Below are 20,732 nucleotides of genomic sequence, written 5' to 3'. Positions count from 1 at the left end.
AACAAGGTAAAAAAGTATGGTTCAGTATGAATAAATAGATAATTCTGTGGAGCTGCCTAGTGATTTAGAAACTTCCATTAAAAGATATCCCTGCGCATCTGCATATAGGTGATGAAATACATGTGAAGTCTCTTAAATCTATCACGTCTCATGAGAGAATGTGAAAGTCCTTTCCCCATGTTTTCTCCCCTCTTTTTAACTGCCCATTCCCACTATTGTCAGGGAACTCAGTTACTCATGTCATGTTGCCCAGCATATCTAATTCTTCTGCCATTACTCCCATGAGGAGGAAAGGGAAAGAATGTTCCTTTTCAGAGGAAATGCTCAACAGCAGAGCAACTTCCAGTATTTTCCTTGCTGCAAACTTACTTTGTTAGGCAGAGAAAGACTTACTTCATCACCTCGATGTCTAAATATATTTATATGTAGAGAGAGAGTTTCTTTGTCCTGGCAGCTCCTAGTCTGAGTACATGACTTTTCCAATCTTGATGTTCCCTAAATTTTATTTATTTATTTATATGCATCCCCAAGTACAGTCTGCTGTACGCATTTTATGCTAATTTATGAACTACATTTGTCTTTGTTTACTCAGCTTTCCTATCTCTCCTTTTATATCTACTTTCTACTACCTTTCCTACTTAATGAAATTCTCCATTTCAAAATCCTCTAGTTATGTTTGCGATTTCATTGAGCAAAAGCAGAGAAGCTAAGCAGTGCCTATTAAACCCATGTGACATTCATTATCCTTATGTGTGCTACTTACTTTTTGTCTGCTCTAATTTCCTTTCCCTATCTCCATCCAGATTAGAAAAGAAAAATGCGTTTAAGCAGATAAGTACTTCCCTGATGTAATACATTTACCAGATTACATTTATAACAATTAGGAAAATACATAGGATTATCTAAATACTTGGTGAAGTCAAAGAAATGCACTCTGTTTAAATGCAAAAGGCATCAGGGCAAATTCATTAATATTAGCAGTCTGCAACTTACTTTCCTGCCACTGTCAAAGATAATTACTCAGTTATACTTGTAATACTACAAGGTATTTGACATTTGTCAGCTAACTCCTAGAACTGGCAGTTTTTTTATATAGTTTTTTAAAAGAATGCAATTATATAATTAGTTATCCAATAGATAAAGTGATAAAATCTTGCCTTAAAATATTCTTGCTACCTTATCTGGTAATAAGTCTAATCATAGAATATATTTAGCCAGTGTTCTGGAAAAAAGAATCCAAACAAAATACAGTTTCTTCAGTTTCTTTCAATGGTCTGTTTCAGAAAAAAATCATGCTCAATCCTTTCTGAGGACTCTAGTCTTTACTCTCTTCAGATAACATTTTTTTTCATTATTTTGAATTGCATAATCCCTAAATGAGAAAATTCTACTTTCGCTTGATTTCTGTATTTTTGAACTCTATTGTTAGAACTGTGTTTGTGACCTACGGTTCTTATTCCTTTTGAATCTTAATTGTTCACTGTCCAAAATGTAGACTTAACTGCAGCAGTAAATATGATTTCTTTTAGTCTATTGAGGAGTGTACATTTGTCCCTTGGGGAAAAAAAGAAACAAATTTTCTTAAGCCAGGATGACTTATATATATATATGCATACATATATGGAAAACAAACAAATGTATTTATGCACACTCTTTTCCTCACTTCTCTGTTTCTCCCTCTAAGCTACCCAATATTTTTTAAATTTTGTCTGATATTTCTGACATCAGGAGGAGATATACCCCACATTTGTCTGAACACAATCATGGCTTCAAATGTATTTACTATGCTTTTGAGTTTATTATTTTATTCTTATAAAAAGAAGTTTCAAAGATGATACAGAATTTGTTGCTTCCTGGGAATGAAAACACAACAATATGAAAACAGGAAACTAGTACTGGAAAGTTTTCAAATGTTCCAGTTCCACATACCAAGACAGAATATCATAAATAAGAATATCGTTGGGCAAGGTGTTTTTATGTTCCTGGTTCTGGTGCCTCTGACAGTGGCAGCTTCTAGGAACAGGAGGCCTTAAGTCTGCAGAAAGGGAGGTCTCCAAAGGTGGGAGAGGTGCCATTTGCAGCCCCATCCTTATTTATAGCACTTTCAAACAATTTTACTTGAAGAAAGTAAAATTGTTATTTGAAGAAAGTAAAAAGGGTATTCTGCTGGATAGTTTTCCACTCCCTCAACCTGCTGGCCCTCCTTTTTTTTAATATACTCCAGGATACCATTGGCCTTCTTGGACACACAGGCACACTGGTGGCTTTTTTATTTTTTTTTTCCAGTAAATATTCATCCCCAGTTTCAAGCATGTTTGAGGATTTTCTGCGGAGACTATAATTCAAGAATTTTAACCCGTTCTTGACTTTGTTCCCATCAGTACCTTTCTATAAGGAGGGGGCCAAGACTGGAACCTGCTAAGGGGTTGTGTCACAGATCTGGATTAATATCACCCTCCTGCCAGTTTTAGGGGTTTGTGCAGAAGGGTTTTGAAACACACACTGTAGAATTATGTAACGCTGTAGAGAGGATTAATCTTCCCTGTTTGGTATTTGAATCCATGTGAGCACATGGTGTAAACAGACTCTACACTTGCACATTGAGAAGAATTACAGCAACCCTGCCTTTTGGAAAGTGTAGACTTTAACCTTTTCATTACTTAACTGCTGTATAAAATCACACTGCTTTTGCAATTCCCCAAGCCAAAGCAGTAAGAGGGTTCAACAGACAGCGCTAACATGAGCCACGCATCATTGTTGCAAAAAACTGTAAAGCTGCTACAAGAATTCAATGAAATTCTAAACAGAAGAGATAGCAATTACATTCTCCAGCATGATCCAATAAAGGGCTTTGAAGATCATGAAAAAATTAAGGAAATGTCAGCACATGGGAGGCAGGTGACATCAGGAGAGATGGTACTTTTTTCTTTCTGTAATCAAGCAGCCTAACTCATTTTGAAGCTTGGGAACAAAAGCCAAGTTTTTCTGTAGTTGATTTAAAATTTAAGAAAATTTGAAGTGAAGATCAACTTGTTTGAATCCAGGATCCCGCAACAAAATAAATACCTAAACTTCTTCTTAAAATGGGTGCGTAAAAGGTGGCATAATGAACTATATCTTAAAAAAATAAAAAAAAAGCCCAGAGTGCCTGTGTGGAAACAATAATCTGTTAACATCTGTAAGCAATAAGAGGCCTATCACTTTGTAACAATGCAATAAGCAGCAGGAAACTCTTATATAGATTTATTTACTTATCAGCATGCTTCTGGGAGAACAAATCTTTTCTTGGGGCATAATTGTGCTTTTAATAAATCATTTTGCTATTGCAAAAAGCTATTAGTCCATGTCATGATGAGTGCCATTGGAACAAAGTCTCAGCACTGTCCATTGGTAAACAGCAGCAGTTTTGTTGAACTCTCTTTAAATTACAGCAAAATGTCTCAGATGTTCCTGATAAGACACAGGGGATTTTACTGCCCCTCCTGCCTGTAAAGTCCACATACTTCAAGGCTACGCGTTACATTTTAAAATATGTAATGTTAGCAGAGAAAAGGAGCTAAAATTCTGTTCTGTGAAAACAGAGGAAAATAAAGACATGCCTTCTGGCTATACATGCACAAGTATACTGCTTTTTAAAGAAAGACTTCCCTAAAATCACTGATACTTCCTAACACCTTGTTATTGAGCTACATGGAAGGGTGAAAAAAAAGAAAAGGTGCTTACATAAGGGTTCAAGTTATTGTTTAAGGGTTGTGTAATTGCTGTTAGATATTACCACCAGATTCATTTTTCAGTGTTGCTTGCTCTTTTCATTTTCCCCTACCTGTCCTGTACTTTGTGCTATACTTTAGAGAATGTGAGCAAATCAACCATGAAAGACTTCAACTTGCTTATTTTTAGGCCATGTTCTAAAGTAGAGCAGTGCTGAGTTCATGTTGCTAGGAACTCTCCTGCCAAACAACTTGTCAAGGGACTTCCTGTACATTAGTAACAAGGCATCAGTAGAAAATTGATGTTTCTACCTGGAAAATTTTAATTCAACTGAAGATGTCTAATAAATGCCTCCTCTCTAGCTGTCAGGCTTTATGTTTCCCAAAAGTAATTCAAGAGACTGCTAAAGCAGGGAGTTAGTTCATATTAAATATATACTGTTTGACTCCTATGCTTCAAAGTGATAAGTAATTTTGTCCGAAAACAGGTTATTTTCAGACAATAATTAAAATTAGATCTTTAAACTCCTTGATGGAAAAAAGGATACCATTTCTGCAAAGAGCACAATACTTTCTGTACAAAATAAAAGCATTAAAAAAACCCACCAAATTTAATTTCAAGGAAAACTCATTTTGCTTAAATTTCTCTAAAATTTATTCCTTTTCTTTATTTTTAAATATAATTATGCTCATGCTCTCCCTCGGAAAGCTTTATTTGCTTTACGCAGATCACACAATGAATGCAATTACTGTATGGAGTCTTTGACATCCTGTAGCCACCTTATTCGCATATACTCATAGTAGAGGCTATAGATGATATCTCATGTCTTAAGGCTTATTTCATTTGCCTGTGACTGTAATTGCTGCTCATCTGAGAACACTGTTACGCCCTAGACTTCAAATGGTCTTTTGCCCAGTGGTGCAAATGGTGCACTTTTGCCCAGTGACTCAGTGAGGCTTTCAGTCTTTCTCCATTCCTATTCCACTCATCTGAAATAATATTTTGGTTCAGAGCTCTCTTCTAGACAGGAGCACAGAATATTTGAAACACTAACAAGATACAAAATATCCTGGTTTAACTGCACTGAGTCTTGGCATTAAATAATTGTGGCTCTGGGCAGCCTGGTCTAGTGGTTGGCAGCCCTGCACATAGCAGGGGGGTTGAAACTAGACGATCATTATGGTCCTTTTCAACCCAGGCCATTCTATGATTCTATGAAAAGAATAGTTTTGCATCTTCTTGATTTTACAAGTGATTTACCAAACCCATAAGAGGACAGGAACTACAAGGCCTGGAACATCTTAGAAAGTGCTTAAATGAGTTTACAGGTAGAAGACAACACTGTGTCCCATGAGTCCCTGTAATTAAGGCAACTTATCATGCTGTCAGGTCCTAAGGCAACTTGTAATGGTGATCCCAGCAACACCTACTTGTTCCATTCCTATTACAGCAGGGATTTTTAATTATCTAGAAACACCAGCCCTGTTGCTGGCTGGCAGGGTGCAGACACAAGGGACACCACACTGAAGCATCTCAGAAGTCCATATATCAAAAGTAGCTGTTGCTGATTACATAGTGTTTCACACAAGTTGCATATTCACAAGAGTAAATTTCTTTTCTATGAAAGAAGATTGTAGGATTGCTGCAGGTCACAAGAGGGTGTGTGAAAGAACAGACACCTTTTAAAAGGCTATAGACTGATTTTGAGACAGGAAATTAGATTGATGGGTTGAAATGGAACCAAGGTATGACCTTCTCAGCAACTGAAGAAGGACAGCTTACACTGGACTAAGCCAGTGATTATAAGGCTTGTTGTAGCATCCTCTTACGCTGTAACAGAAATTGAAAGAATCCAATCTGCTGCTTGTTCGTACTTCAGTTTGGGGAATCATGAAGATCTTATTTAACTATACATACTTGCTGTTGATAAATTTTTCAGTGGTCTGCCAGGGAGAAAAAGAAGGGATTGGCTAAATGCAGTTCTTTATTGAAGTGTCCATCTGCTCTCAGATTATTCTAAAATGGAGATGCATGGAGCGAGATCTTCTCTCAAAAATTACTGGAATTCAGAAAGATTATTTTGTATTTCCATTATCATAATTGACAACTCAATTTGTTGCAGATGTTTTGAAGAAAGTGTAGAAATAATAAGAGAAAAAATATATTAAAAAACAACTCCAAATATATATCATTTTAAAACTTTTTGAAGAAGGCAACAATCATATAATTCCTTGTCTTTTAATAGTTACTTTTCCTGTTTGTTACTGAAAGCTTTGTATCTTTAAAACATAAAAATTAGAAGCTGAATAAAAACCTGAAATATACACTAAAACTATTATGGAAGCTATATGTTGAGAGGGATTTCCAAAAGACATCTCTCTCTGAAGCTGTTGCCAACAGTTCTAATACTACTCTGTTCTAACAGGCAGAAACTAGTCAGCATGGGAAGGCACAGCCAATTTATGCCATTATGAAGATTTGCTAGAGTGACAAAAGAAGAACACACAGAGAAAAGTTCCTGTCACAGTTCCAGGAGGATTGTTTTCTAGTTAGGTGAGAGTACAATGAGTGAAGATCATCCTCCTGTTATGATCCAAAATCAAATGATCAAGACAATAAAATCTTATTCTTCCCACAGTTTACTCAGATTCCTACCCAACTTCTTGCATGCTAGTTTTGTTCACCACAGTCTGGAACTCTTATGAAACTGCATGTGGAATGCTAGAGTTGCTATAGGCACAATCACTCGTTTACCTAACAACTTAAGTCTCTCACACTTAAAAAATCTATCTTTATTTACAAAGTTCTAGTGTCTACATTTTAGATCAAATCCAGAAGAAGGAAAAAAAAGAATAAGCTCTTTTGTACATACACACATTTCCCTCATAATAATTTCTTATCCTCATATTGTACTCATTATTACATTTCTAAGGCATATGCAGAGATGTTTCAGTCAATTCAGTGAGCACAGAATTATCTCCAAATCTGTGCCTGATGTTATCCCTGACAGTATTTATTTGGTCTTGTAGCTAAGCCTATAGAGTAGGGTTGTACCTGAATAGTGGACTTAAGTGAGACACCTACTTTCACAATGATACCCTAAAGTCATAATAGAACACTGACGTGTTACCCTATGGCAGTCAGACCTTACTAGTTTCTTGTCTTCCACTGATCTATGCTCCTGGTATTATACTGGGCACTAACCCTTTAAAAATTATTTTCAGTATGTGGTAAGGCTCTAGAATATTCATTCATTGTGGTGCCATTAGTCTCAAAGTTCTTATGTCTTAAAATACTGTTAACAGACATGTCTGTAACACAATTATTTTTCTTTTCCTTTTTCTCCCTGTCACTGTCAAATAAATTTAACTGCTTCAGAGTTTCAATTTTTATTCTGAAAAAAACTCAAAGCATTCAGCTAAAATGTATGATTTACCAAATTCAATGTCTGCACTATGAAGCTCTGTTGAAAAAAGAAAGGAATATTTTTTTGAGATAAATTTTGCTTTTATTCAAGAATAGTCTCATGTTATTTTAATACCTACTCATTTCTGCTTCCCAATGGTATAGAAATACATGAAAAAAAATACAATAGGAGCTCAGAGAAATTTATTCATAATCAGAATAAGTCTCAGAATGGCTTCCAGTCAAATTATACACAGGGATGTAAGTAGAATGGATTGTGGGATTTCTTTTATCCTATTTATCTATGTTTCAGAAGCTTAATTGCTAAGAAAATTGACCTGAAATGTCTTTGTACCTGTATTAATCATGCCTACTAAATGTTTCAAGCATCCCTTGTAGTGCAAAGGAATCACAATTTATCCTGCAGAACCAAGTCAGTGAAATGAAAACGTTAGCTATGCTTCTTTCATATACATTCATTGAAATATCTTCTCAGTGTGCCCAGCCATCATTACAGGACAAAAGCAGCCTTTATGTTTCTGGAATAAGATCATTTTTTTCCTAAATTCAGACATGATATACAGATTAGAAACATTTTTTTATAATGACCTTCCTGAAAAATGAGTTAATGAGTTCAAGGAACTATGAGCCTCTCTATATAACAAAACAAACAAACAAAAAACAACAAAGAAGGCATCTTCAGAATAACTTTCACACTGTGAAAAATGGTAGCCATGAACACAAACTTAGCAACATTTATGTCTTTTGTATTAGTCAGGGTAAGAAGGGCTGCTTTCTCTTAACACTAAATCACTGCCTACCTTCTTGATATTATATACCTATTACTTTTAGAAGAGAACTGTTCAAAGTATTTAATATTATAAGAATAACATTTGAGGGGGTAATGTTTCATTAGCAAAGACATAAATAGGATGTAAGAGGAAAATACAAGGCCTAAACATCTCTAGAAATTCTAGCCTTATAATAGAAAATAAGGTGATAATCGGTGAGGACCAGTGGATCTATTAACCCTGTGGATCGTTCAGTACACAAGAAAGCTCCTACAGCATTTCAGTGGTTGCAGTCCTATCAGTATCTCACGCTTAAAGTCACCCATGGCAAGTAGCACAGTTCAAAGATCACATGAATAATGGCATTTTAAACACTTACAGAATAGGTACACTGAAGGAAATTGATATAATGAAACAAGCTAATGAGTGTACATCATGAGGTGCTTTCTTCCAAGGCTCACTCTTTCCTTTACTATGCAAAGCATTCTAATAAATGCCCTGTTACAGGAGTGAAAGCTTTGGCACCGGATCTCAAAATGTACTGAAGTCTATGCAGTTGCTTAATGCTCAGAATCTTTTATGTGGCAATGCATACATAAATATAAACTCTACATATAGTATTTACCCATTGTTTTTTTTTAAAAATAGTTGTTATTGTATTTATATATAGTGGCTGTGGAGAACAAATCATTTGGATTAGTCAAAATTCTTATCATTTTACTTACTAGACTGAAATATTTACATATTCACTGTCTACATTGTTGTGAATATTAATTTTTAAATTAGAATTTCAGCAATAATGTATCAAGAATTCAGTGTAAGAAAAAGCAGAAAACGTGGTGTCATACTAAGTGCTCATATGTAGTGTCTCACAATACAGTACAGGGCCCTGAATTTCTTCTTCAACGCAGCTTAATAACTTGTCAGATAGTTGACATATCAGTTGATATACGGGTACATAAAATTAGTAATACTAATAATATAATGTCATGTGTACCCAAATGCATTCAAATCAGTTCCTGTAGGACTGATTACAGACATACAAAATAATTAAATAGAAATGCATACTATATATTTACACAGTTTAATGCCAAGTTTCATTTTCTGGGACAAGTGTAAAACAGGAAAGAAAATCTTACCATTCTTTTTATAGAACATGATTTCTCCTTTGAATTCTACCTTTTCTTCTAATGATTTCTCAATCTGAAGAATCATCTGCTCGTTTGTTTCAGCACCAAGTAAAAATTTACAGCTGCAGCTCTTCTGCATGACTTCAGTTCGTGCAAATCCAGCAAGATCACAGAAGCCATCTGAGCAGTAAACAATAGGGAATCCCTTAGCCACCTGAGCATTTGCAAGGATGAAGTTACTATCTGTAGAAGAACATAAAACATATATTACAGTCTGAATTCAGTGTCATTTGACATCATACCTCTTTTAGCTTTGTAGGCAGACACAAATAGATGTACATATAAAAAAAGTTCCATCTGTCCACAAACATGATATTTTTCTCCTGTACCATCAACCCTCACTGGATCCTTAAGCAATAATTTATGATTAATGCCAAGATGGATTTTAGCACATCCAAACAACACTTGAACAGAGTGGCAATGAAGTTTCAAAGGTGCTACATTATGCTTCCACTCAGATTCTTCCCCAGGCTGAGCAGACACAGGTAGATTAGCTTAAAAAAAGCTAAATATGTTAAAAATGACTTTTAGCAACACTTAAACTAATTTATTTCATGTAATTTTGCAAGGGAATCCTTAAAATTAGGGCAAGATATGCTATGGGGTTACATGAAATCATTTTAGACTTTCGCTTAGACATTTTTTTTTAAGGGGGAAGGGGAAAGATTTTATTCAAAAGCATCATCAGCTGTTCGCAGAGCTTCATTATTCTTTTCTCATATGAAACAGGCACAAGGGAGTCACAGCTCTGTCAAACCTTAATGCATTTTATACTGTTAAAGAACATTTAAAATGCAACTAACATATTATAAATTAAAGAATGGTATTTTGACATGGATATCAGTCACCAAAAAATGAATTTCTAATTTCAGTTCAAATCTTTATACAAATTTTGCAGCACGATGATTCATTTCCATACCTCATGGAATTGTCTTTATTTTGTGCCATAAACCCTCTTCTTCAGCTTACATCTAAAGTTCTAGCACTGTACATTATTTTTCAATTACCACAGAGTCCTTTTCCAGATAAGTTCTTAAAATGAAAGAAAAAAAGAAGAAATCTGTCTACACTACACAATGCGGACGGAAAGAATATGTTTTGTTGACTGTTTATTCAGGAATGTTTACATTACAGCTTGCTACCAAGAACTGCCTAGTCCAAAGACAAATATTTCTCATATTTTCAAATTATATGCATATGGATTTGCAAGTGTATTAAGGGAAAATAATAGTAACTAAGCGTAAATTGATAAATATGCATAAATTTGAACAGAAAAAAAATGAAATGTTTTAATGAAAAAATTCAGATTGCTATGCATAATCTCCATATAGGGATATATTATTCATGAATGGGGAGGGGATGTACAGAATGCATAAATTAAATAGCACAAAAATTAATCTTTTTCAGACTTGCAGAACAAGTGTTCTACATCCATGGAATTCCATTAAGTTCTGTTACCCTTTAATTCCTCAAGGAATTACATACTATGGCTGGAGTTTTTCAGTATTTCTAAGGCAATGCTTAAGTTTATTAAGTGATTTATTTGCTCGTAAGACAATGTTTCAGTTACTCACTTTTTGCTCAAATCTAATTAAAGTCTTTCAATAAATGAATGTTAAAATAAAATATATTTTGCCCCTTTACCAAATACATATTTTAAAAATGCATTCTAGTTCAGTGCAGTACTTGACTTTGCCTGTCATTTTTATTTACCTAACTAGGGAGGAAGTATCATTACCATTCACGCCTTGACATACTGCTTCCCCTGTCAACAAAAAACTAAATCCCCACACTGCCGAAAGAAATAAAATCATGCTTGCACTGCAATTTAATGATAGTGTTACAGTGTAAGACCTGCAAATTCTGCATGCCAAGTGCATTTGTAGCTAAATTAATTTACTCCTGAATTTCTTATTGTTTAAGATGTAATTATGTAATGGAAAGTTTTTTATAAAATTTGCTATTATTATTTTAATTTTGAAATACAAGAAACAGAACATGGAACACTGAAAGGACAGAAAGGGTAGAGAGGATGCTCTGTGGGTGTACAAGTGTTTGAATATCATTATGAACAGGAATACAGTGGAGTTCACCAAGTCTATTATTTTTATGAAAAACTTAAGATGGCCAAACTGCCATTTACATCTAGAAAACCTAGAAAAGTTTTCGCTACTATAACTTTTGCAACAGAAAACAATTTACTTTTAAAGACCAAAGCTGGCTAGAATAAGAAACAATATTTCCAATAAACTCAGCAGGTTTCTGGTAAGGTTTGGAAGACTAATTTTGTTGCACTTTTTGATAACAACAGTAAAGAATTAGCTTTAGGAAAACACAAACAGATAACTTCTTGTTTTGTTTCTTTTTTTGATGTTAAAGTTAAAATCAGATAGCGAATGATGTCTGACTAATAAACTAGTAAACTGAAGGCAATATTTAAATCATTTATTGAAGCAATTCCTTATCGTATTTAACAATAAAGCAACATATTTTTGTCCAATAATGTCATCTTCATTTCACTGAATACTTAAGTAATATTTCTAAGAGACAATTAACATTTATTTAATACCAAAATAAAATTTCTCATACTTAACCTTAAAATATTCCTAAAAATTTATTTGCTTTTCATAATCTGGAGTCTTTAATATCACTTGCTTTTGATAATGCACATAAAGCACCATAACATATTAAAGAAAAACACTCAACAATCAAGGGTAAAATCAGGCTTCAGTTTGAAGCAAATAACAAAACATATAGTTCAATGTTCTGCAGTGATTGTTTGATCTTACACTTCAGAGTAGGAAGAATGAAATTTTATTGAGAATAGAATTTATCAGAAATTTATAGACTAGAAGCCAGCACTTTTGCAATGTTTGAAAGTTGCAATGATTGATACAAACATATCAGTCTTTGTGTTTTGATATATATTCATATGTAGATTGCAACACTTCTGTAATAATAATAATAAATTCAATTCCATGTTGTTCTTTATTATAATTTTCATAACGTAATGAATATTAAGTTATTTCACTTAAGTTGGTTGGATTTGATGATCAGGTGACAGTACTATACTACCATAAGGACTTTTTAATTTATTTTTTTTTTTTTTAGATAAGTAAACGTCTAAGCTAAATTCAATACCTCTCCAGAAATATGTGAGTCTTATGGACTGTTCAAGAATACAGGGCATTTGCAACACATAAAAACTTCTACCAATCTATTCCTTCAGAATAGATTGAAAAAACCATGAGTGGCACTCATAAACTCAAATGTTTAATTTTCTAATTTTGTTCAAAATAGATAAAATTATTCAAAATACTTAAATATTAGGTTCAGATAAAAATATTTGGTTGCAGATTCAAGTCTGCGTATGACATATGAAGGCTGCTTTTAAAAATGTTAAAGGAAAGACAATCTGCTTAGACACCACATATTAACTAAAGTTTTCCTTTAGCAGAAAGTCTGCAGAGATGGATGAATACCATAGAGATATTCCACAAGCACTCAGAACAATTTAAAAACAGATTTGTTTCAGATACATTTCATTTACATTAATTTTCTATAAAGATGAAATGATTTTTTCACATGACAGTTTGAAGGGAGAATGAACATTAGGAGCTTGCTTGCATGCATTGTCTTTGGAAGTAGGACATACTGAAGTAGGTAGGACATTGATCAACGGAAGACTCATGGTTCCCAGAAATCTCTGCCAGATACGCAGCATAAACTCAGATACAATTAAACAAGCTGAACCAAAACTGTGTTAGCTTCACTTTCAATCATATGCTGGCACAGAATTGCCCTGTTTCAATAACTGTTCATATGCTCAAAAATTGTAACCTAAGAAACAGAACCATTTTTTATCATGTGCTATACAATCCAGAGGGACAGGTTTGTTAAAAGTCCCATGACAGTGTTTTAGAATTGAGATAATTAAAGGAAAAGGTTATTATGCAATTCTCTGCTTCATAATTAATGCACACAATTTATGTGACTATTTGTAATGACACCATGTTACATTTAAACTCAGCACTCCCTTGATAAATCTAACTGTCATCTTATTTAGGAAAAAAAAGACAAAAAGGTTTTCTGCTTTAATAGCATAGCGGTGTTTGCTGTGAATCTCATTGTTGTGCTTCCCCTGTTCCTGTAACTGTTCATTTCAATCAAACTCCAGATGGTTTCTGCATGTCTTCCTCTTTAGGAGTGAAGATAACATCTATCTGACTACTTGTGCAACCAAGCACAGCCAACTACCATTCTAATTTTACATATTAAAATATTTATGAAATGAAAAGAGAAAATAACAAAAGAAAATAAGTCCCTAGCAATGAAGGAAGTTACATTCATAAACAAAAGGCTAACATAGACACTCTATAGAATGGCAAAAAGTCCATTATTATTCCAGGTCAAAGGAGTTACTACACATCGGTTTGATTCCATAGTTCCTCCACTGGGAACTTAACAAGAGAAGTATCATTCCGGGTTCAAACTGCTACTAAAGAGAACATGATGCCATTAACAGTTGTTAAATATACCTGAGTGAATAAAATAGGATATGAAAGCATTTAGCTTTATGGCAGCACATTTAGACACATTAGAGTTCAAGCACATTTACAAACTACTGTACTTTGAATATAAGTGAGACCAAAATTGATACATTTCCAAATATTAAAATCCCTCCTGAAAATCTCAGCAAAGTTAATTGGGTCAATAATGTGAGGTTAAGATTTATCTGGATCTAGGTGAATCAAAATGAAATAGAGGTGTTTATACTCGTACCTCTCACAGTCTTCACTGGAAAAGAAAAAAATAATAAATAAATAAATATCCCTATGAATTTACACAGGTCACGCTGGAAGTAATACCTCATACTTATTTCCATGGAAACTACAACAGACACGAAGAGAACAATAGGACTATTTGATAGAGCACATTCTCAGCTATAAAACACAATTTTTTACACAGTCACATATATTAGATATACATTTTCACCAGTGATGAACAAGAGCCTGCATGCCACACTTGTACAAGAGCTGCTCTGGAAGTAATGCCTTCTATTTTATTATGTTGGCTCATTATATCAGCGGTGGATATTGGTGGTACGGCAGTCGAGGTTGAACCTTCCCAGCAATGTTCCATTACATTTTGTTGCCTTGTAACATATGGCAGCAGAGGAGCAGCCTGACAAAATGTTGTCTGACATGGAGTGTACATGAAGCAAAGGTGTGTTGTTGAATTCATCCATGTGAAAAAAACATGGCACCCACTGATATTCATCAGTGCTTGGTGACTGCTTATGTCACCATCACACATGCATCCATCTGGCCTTGCACACAGAATCAACACACAGTCTTTCTACAGTTTTAATTTCCACATGCAGAATACTCAAATAATAGTATCTATATCTTTTTCTTGTCAAAAACATATGGTGTTCAAATATCAATTATTATATGTGTTATTGTTACATTTTCTGAATAAACAGCATGAATAATTCCATACAAGTTCTACACTGAAACTGTTATTCAAAGCAGACTGGAGCTACCTTCTCATGCACGTTGGCTTATACACATAAGTTCCGGGGTGTTCGTGATCACTTTAACAATTGCCTGCAACTCCCATAACAATTTCATGTGAATTCTACTGTACTGAATTTTCTCTGTAATCATTATACTACAATATTAAGGAAAAAATGCAGCACTGGGGCTCCATGGATAAAAGTGACCACTTGGAGCCTTTATAGTTCATACAGTCCTTCCTCATTCCCTGAAATTAAAGGAAAACCTTGAGTTAATTTTAAATGGATGAGGAAGGAAACTCGCATGTGCCTATTCCAGAGAAATGAGTTTTCTGTAAACTGCAAGAATTCCTGCATTCAATATTCTTAGAGAAGCAATGCTAATCTAAAATGATGCTGTGGAAAAAAAAAAGTGTGCTCAAAGTATGTTCTTCTGGCAAATTGATATAAATTATGTCACAAGATGGTTCAGAAACTGATGAACAGTGTCCAGAGAATGTCATTTCCAGAAAAGCTAGAATTTTATGCTGAGTTATTGACTGTAAGAAGGAATGACACTTATGCTTTCTGAAATGTGGTTTCCTCCTAAATCAAAATAATTCCAAGAAACTCAAAATAGGGCTCAGTAATGACATATTCTTGAGCAAAACCTGAGAGAAAAACTTATTTTTGCACAGGAAGAGAATGTTGTGAAATTACAATTAGAGATGCAATTAGGTTATCATATTAAAAAGAAACCAGATCATTTTGTAAGGGGTTTCCCAGCTGAGAATGATCTCCATAAAAAATTCAGAGTGAAAAATGCTGAAAACTAATGAAAAATTGTTTTTGAATAAACAAGCATAGTAACCCTAATGGAAAAGTAAAGTACATGCCTGAAATAGACATAGGCAATTACTCATAATAAAGATACCTCTCAGTTAAAAATTGGTATAAATTAAGCTGAGCTTAGATCTACTGATTTAAGGGAAGGTTCTGATAAGCAAAGAAGCTGTCTGGGACACCTGAAAGGCTTGAGGAGAATATTAGCATAAAATGGTCATAAGTTGGATGAAGGCCCAGATTTTAGCTAGAGAAGGAATATCATCAGTGAAGTCCAAACATAGAATCATAGAATGGCCTGGGTTGAAAAGGACCTCAAAGATCATCTAGTTTCAACCCCCCTGCTGTGTGCAGGGTCTCCAACCACTAGACCAGGCTGCCCAGAGCCATGTCCAGCCCGGCCTTGAATACCTCCAGGCACGGGGCATCCACAACCTCCCTGGGCAACCTGTTCCAGTGTGTCACCACCCTCTGTGTGAAAAACTTCCTCCTAATATCTAACCCACATCTCCCCTGTCTCAGTTTAAAACCATTCCTCTCTGTCCTATCGCTATCCACCCTCGTGAACAACTGTTTCCCCTCCTGTGTATACGCTCCCTTCAAGTAGTAGAAGGCCACAGTGAGGTCTCCCTGGAGCCTTCTCTTCTCCAAACTAAACAAGCCCAGTTCCCTCAACCTTTCCTCACAGGAGAGGTGCTCCAGCCCTCTGATCATCTTAGTCGCCCTCCTCTGGACCCATTCCAAGAGCTCTGCATCTTTCTTGTACTGGGGGCCCCAGGCCTGGATGCAGTACTCCAGCTGGGGCCTCACAAGAGCTGAGTAGAGAAGGACAATCACCTCCCTCTCCCTGCTGGCCACCCCTTTTTTAATGCAGCCCGGGATATGTTTGGCCTTCCATGATGCAACATCTGCAACTTCCTGGCAGTGATGAATACAGATATAAATAGGCAGTAAAATCATCAGATTTTTGGTTACTTTATGAGAAAAATAAAATAATGTGCACTATTTTTATTGTATCAGTAAAAGAAAATCAGGCATGGGAAAATTTCCTTGAAATAAAACTCAGAGAACTTAAACAGTTCAGACAAGAAGAAGCACAACTTTCAGAGCCTTAAGTTTAATTAGTTCCACAAACAAACTAGGCCTATTTATGTTTGCTTATCTTATGTCTATTTTTTTAAAGGAAAAAAAAAAAAAAGAGTCTAGGTAACACAGATGAATCTTTGGCATTTCTATAATTAGTGCTATTTTCATTTTCCTGTCAAATAAAACTAATTTTCCTTTCTTCCCTCCAGCTATCAAAAGGCCGCTTGAGTTAAAATTACTACATCAAGAAGACTCACTGAAAACACTAGACCAGTGTTCAGTAATTGTTCCAAAATCTAAACCTCCCACATACCAGAAAAATGTATCTATCAAGTATTCTGCAGTTAATCAGTGATGTTAGGGAACCAAGTAATTTTTCTGACAGTTTTCTTTGTCAAAACATACAAATTACAATCTTGTTTTCAATTGATTCATCTTGTTCAAAACGCTTTATGTTAAAAAGAAATTGCCACTGTACTTGCAAGACAATATCAATACTACCTTAGGTCCGCAGGAATTAAATGTAAAGATGCTGCAAACAAATGCCAGGACTATTATGGGAAGTAGGTAGAAGTCTTGGTTTGTCTTGCATAAGCCCAGTCTAAAGCAAATAACTGAGAATGCCCTAACCAAATGCCAGCAGATACTCGTTACTGATTACAATATTATTATGTGAAAAAGGAAGTCCTTGTACATTTAGAAAGTGTCAAAACTGTTTGTAGAAAAATTTCTGTTCCCATCACGGATTTGCCCTGTATCTCGTTAAGTAGAAGTAGCACTGAGCAATCACAGACTGAAATACTAAAAATAGACACACAAAAGTCTTTTTAGAATCAACAGTGCAAGTCTCTCTAAGTTACAGTCACCAAAACTGTCAAAAGTAGAAGAATGCTGTAAATGACAACCCAGTTATACTGCCACATTTCTTATGTGACCCAGTGCAATAAATTTGGAAGTTCTTTGCTGTTCTAGATATTGCTTTGAATGTAAAAAAATTATTTATAGAGATTTTAAATTGGTTGGACAATTTAACCAGCAACATCCTATACATCAGCAGAAATGCCTTTGTCTATTTCTCAAACTTCTATAACATTGGTGGCCATAATACCATACCTTAAATTGTTTTAAACTGAAAGAGGGGAGATTTAGATTAGATGTCAGAAGGATGTTTTTCACTGACAGGGTGAAGACGTGCTGGAACAAGCTGTCCAGAGAAGTTGTGGATGCCCCCATCCTTGGCAGTGTACAAGGCTAGGCCAGATGGGCAGCCTGATCTGGTGGGTGGCAGCCCTCCATGGCATGGAGATTAGAACTGGGTGATCCTTGAGGTTCTTTCCAACCCAAGCCATTCTATGATTCTGTGATTTTATGATTTTACCAAGATGGTGTTCATAACCTCCCCTTTAGCCAAGGAAATCTCTGTACTGGGGTCAGGAGCCATACCTCCACAGGAATTGTGAGAAGTGAATTCTTCCAAAGGGTATATAAGAATAAAGCACCTACATTTATCTTATGGGAAACCTATGGAGACTTAATTCGTTTATGCTTAAACTAGACCAAACAAGGCACAGCCACTGATTAATATCGGTAAATACTCTAGGAAAGGAATCAGAAGAACCCTTCAGTACTACGTGTACATAGGTAGTCTCTAAACATTGTGTAAGTAAATCTGACACTGATCCTGTCATTCATTCTTGCAAATAAATGGCAAAGAGCACCTTTATGTGATACTTTAGAGCTAATTCCTTATTTGGAAATTCTTTGAAGGAAAGAGAAAAGAATGTCGCTTTATGTTGTTGCTTTTATTCTAACAAAAAGATGTCCATGACATAGGAGTCAGACCTCCTGGATTATGCCGTAGTATAGGAAAATCACTCAATTTTAGAGTTTCTCATATGTGTAAATACTGAAAAATAGGGTTTTAATACATATTGTGCATAATAGTATAAAGCAACTTTCTTAAATTACTATAGAAATAATAACTCTGACAGCCTTGAATAAAAACTTCACAAAATCTACAGTTGCTAGGTAAAAATAACTGTGAAATTTGGCCCATTAAAAAAATACTCTCACACAAGCAGAGAAAATATATGATGTGCTGGTTATACGTTGAAAATAGTAATAAATGCTGTGCAGCACCTTATGTATCAGAGTCTCTTAGTAATTCTATGGGACTACTACTTGAAACCCTATTATCTTTACCTGTAATGCAGAGGCAGTGTTTTCAGAACACCTGTTGTATTATTTTTCCTTTTTAGTTCACATGCTCTTGTTCTTATATTGCTCTCACAGTCTTGCACCTGCAAGCCCTGATAAAGATGGGGGTCTCATGGGAAGCACCTGTCACTGGCTTAAGACTGACTCCATGCCTATTCTTTCCTTATCTCACTCTGTGGTTTTTATTAGAGAGAAACAAAAGACTGTACACAAAAAAGTAGAAATTTATAAAGCACTCAATAGAGAGCAGCTCTGCAAGTAATGCCTCCTATTTTGTTATGTTGGCCCACGACGCCAGAGGCGGATGTTTGTGGTATGGCAGTAGAGACTGAATCTTTCCACCAATATTCAGTTACATTTTGTTGCTGTGTGACAGATGGCAACAGAGGGGCAGTCTGACTAAATGGCGTCTGACATGGAAGTGTGAATGAAGCAAAGGTGTGTTGTTGAATTCCTTCACATGGAAAATATGGCACTCACTGACATTAACTGAAGCTTTCTGAACATTTACGGAGACCTAACAGGTGATGTGAGCATAGTGAGACAGTGGGTGGTGCTTTTCAACAGTGGTGACAGCAATGTGAAATATAAGCCACTTTTTGAATGGTCATGAAGATTTTTACAAGCACAGCATGTAGGCTCTTCTTCATTGCTGTTCAAAGTGCATTGCTAATGGCAGTAACTATGTTGAAGAACAGTGTTTATCTAGCTGAGAATTTGTTCTGTCATAGTGTTATTGTGCTCTTGGCATCTGTTGTATTTTCCATGAAAATAAATAGGAGGCATTACTTCCAAGGTGACTTACATGTTAACCAGGAATATATGCACATATATCCTTAACAAGCAAAAAATACACTTCACTGCAACCTAATTCACATATGCCAGTCAATGCTAGTAGTATCATAAATGGGAGCAACCAAGGGGAGATTTATCATAGAATCATAGAATCATAGAATGGCCTGGGTTGAAAAGGACCTCAAAGATCATCAAGTTTCAACCCCCCTGCTGAGTGCAGGGTCACCAACCACTAGACCAGGCTGCCCAGAGCCATGTCCAGCCCGGCCTTGAATACCTCCAGGCACGGGGCATCCACAACCTCCCTGGGCAACCTGTTCCAGTGTGTCACCACCCTCTGTGTGAAAAACTTCCTCCTAATATCTAACCCACATCTCCCCTGTCTCAGTTTAAAACCATTCCTCTCTGTCCTATCGCTATCCACCCTCGTGAACAACTGTTTCCCCTCCTGTGTATACGCTCCCTTCAAGTAGTAGAAGGCCACAGTGAGGTCTCCCTGGAGCCTTCTCTTCTCCAAACTAAACAAGCCCAGTTCCCTCAACCTTTCCTCACAGGAGAGGTGCTCCAGCCCTCTGATCATCTTAGTCACCCTCCTCTGAACTCGTTCTAAGAGCTCCACGTCTTTCCTGTGAGCAAGTCCTGATGAAAAGTGTACAGCACAATAGGAAAATAAGGTTAAAAAATTTCTTATTCATTGCCAACCACTGCACTGGAGAAACCCCCAGAGTTCTCCTAGGAATCCCATCCCTGTTCTTCCCAGATGATCAGTGGGGAGAGTTTTCTTTTTCACTTCTCATTCCCTCTATTTGTTGTGTTACTTCGTTTCTAAATCAGCTTTTATCATTAGAATAAATGTATGTGATTAAACATGGGTTCCAATATTAAAACTCTGTGTATGTAATCCAGTCTTAATATCTTTTAAATCTTTTATGCCATCACAAACTTCGTACTATTTTCTTTTTCTCATCCTTTGTTCTTCTCTATGAAAGTTTTCCCAGTCTCTCATGCTTTTTGTGCCAATCAGTTGACTAACCCAAGTAATGAGGTGCTTTTTTAAAAATAATAAAATCAGAAGGGTTGAAGTCTTGCTGGATTAGCAGACTGCAGCATGCAGTTAAATGAGAGCAGAACATCAGTGCAAGACAGAGGGGGAGATCAGTGTGTAGAAGAAGGAAGAGTGATAGAACCACTTTCCTT

The 20,732-nt window shown here is 35.7% G+C and overlaps 1 protein-coding gene across 1 annotated transcript in view; it reads right to left on the bottom strand.

The window, feature by feature from the left end:
• The window catches only part of KCNH8 (potassium voltage-gated channel subfamily H member 8), a 119,825-nt gene extending 107,652 nt beyond the window's left edge, over nucleotides 1-12,173 (bottom strand). The window contains exon 1 of the mRNA XM_021385557.1: nucleotides 9,047-12,173. Within this exon, the coding sequence (XP_021241232.1) occupies nucleotides 9,047-9,176 (130 nt within the window). The 5' untranslated portion in view covers nucleotides 9,177-12,173. The remainder of the gene's footprint in view (nucleotides 1-9,046) is intronic.

Source organism: Numida meleagris, chromosome 2 (assembly GCF_002078875.1).
Source record: "Numida meleagris isolate 19003 breed g44 Domestic line chromosome 2, NumMel1.0, whole genome shotgun sequence".
NCBI lineage: Eukaryota > Metazoa > Chordata > Aves > Galliformes > Numididae > Numida > Numida meleagris.
Note: the sequence above shows the minus strand (reverse complement) of the source record. Positions and strands in the feature narration are given on the sequence as shown.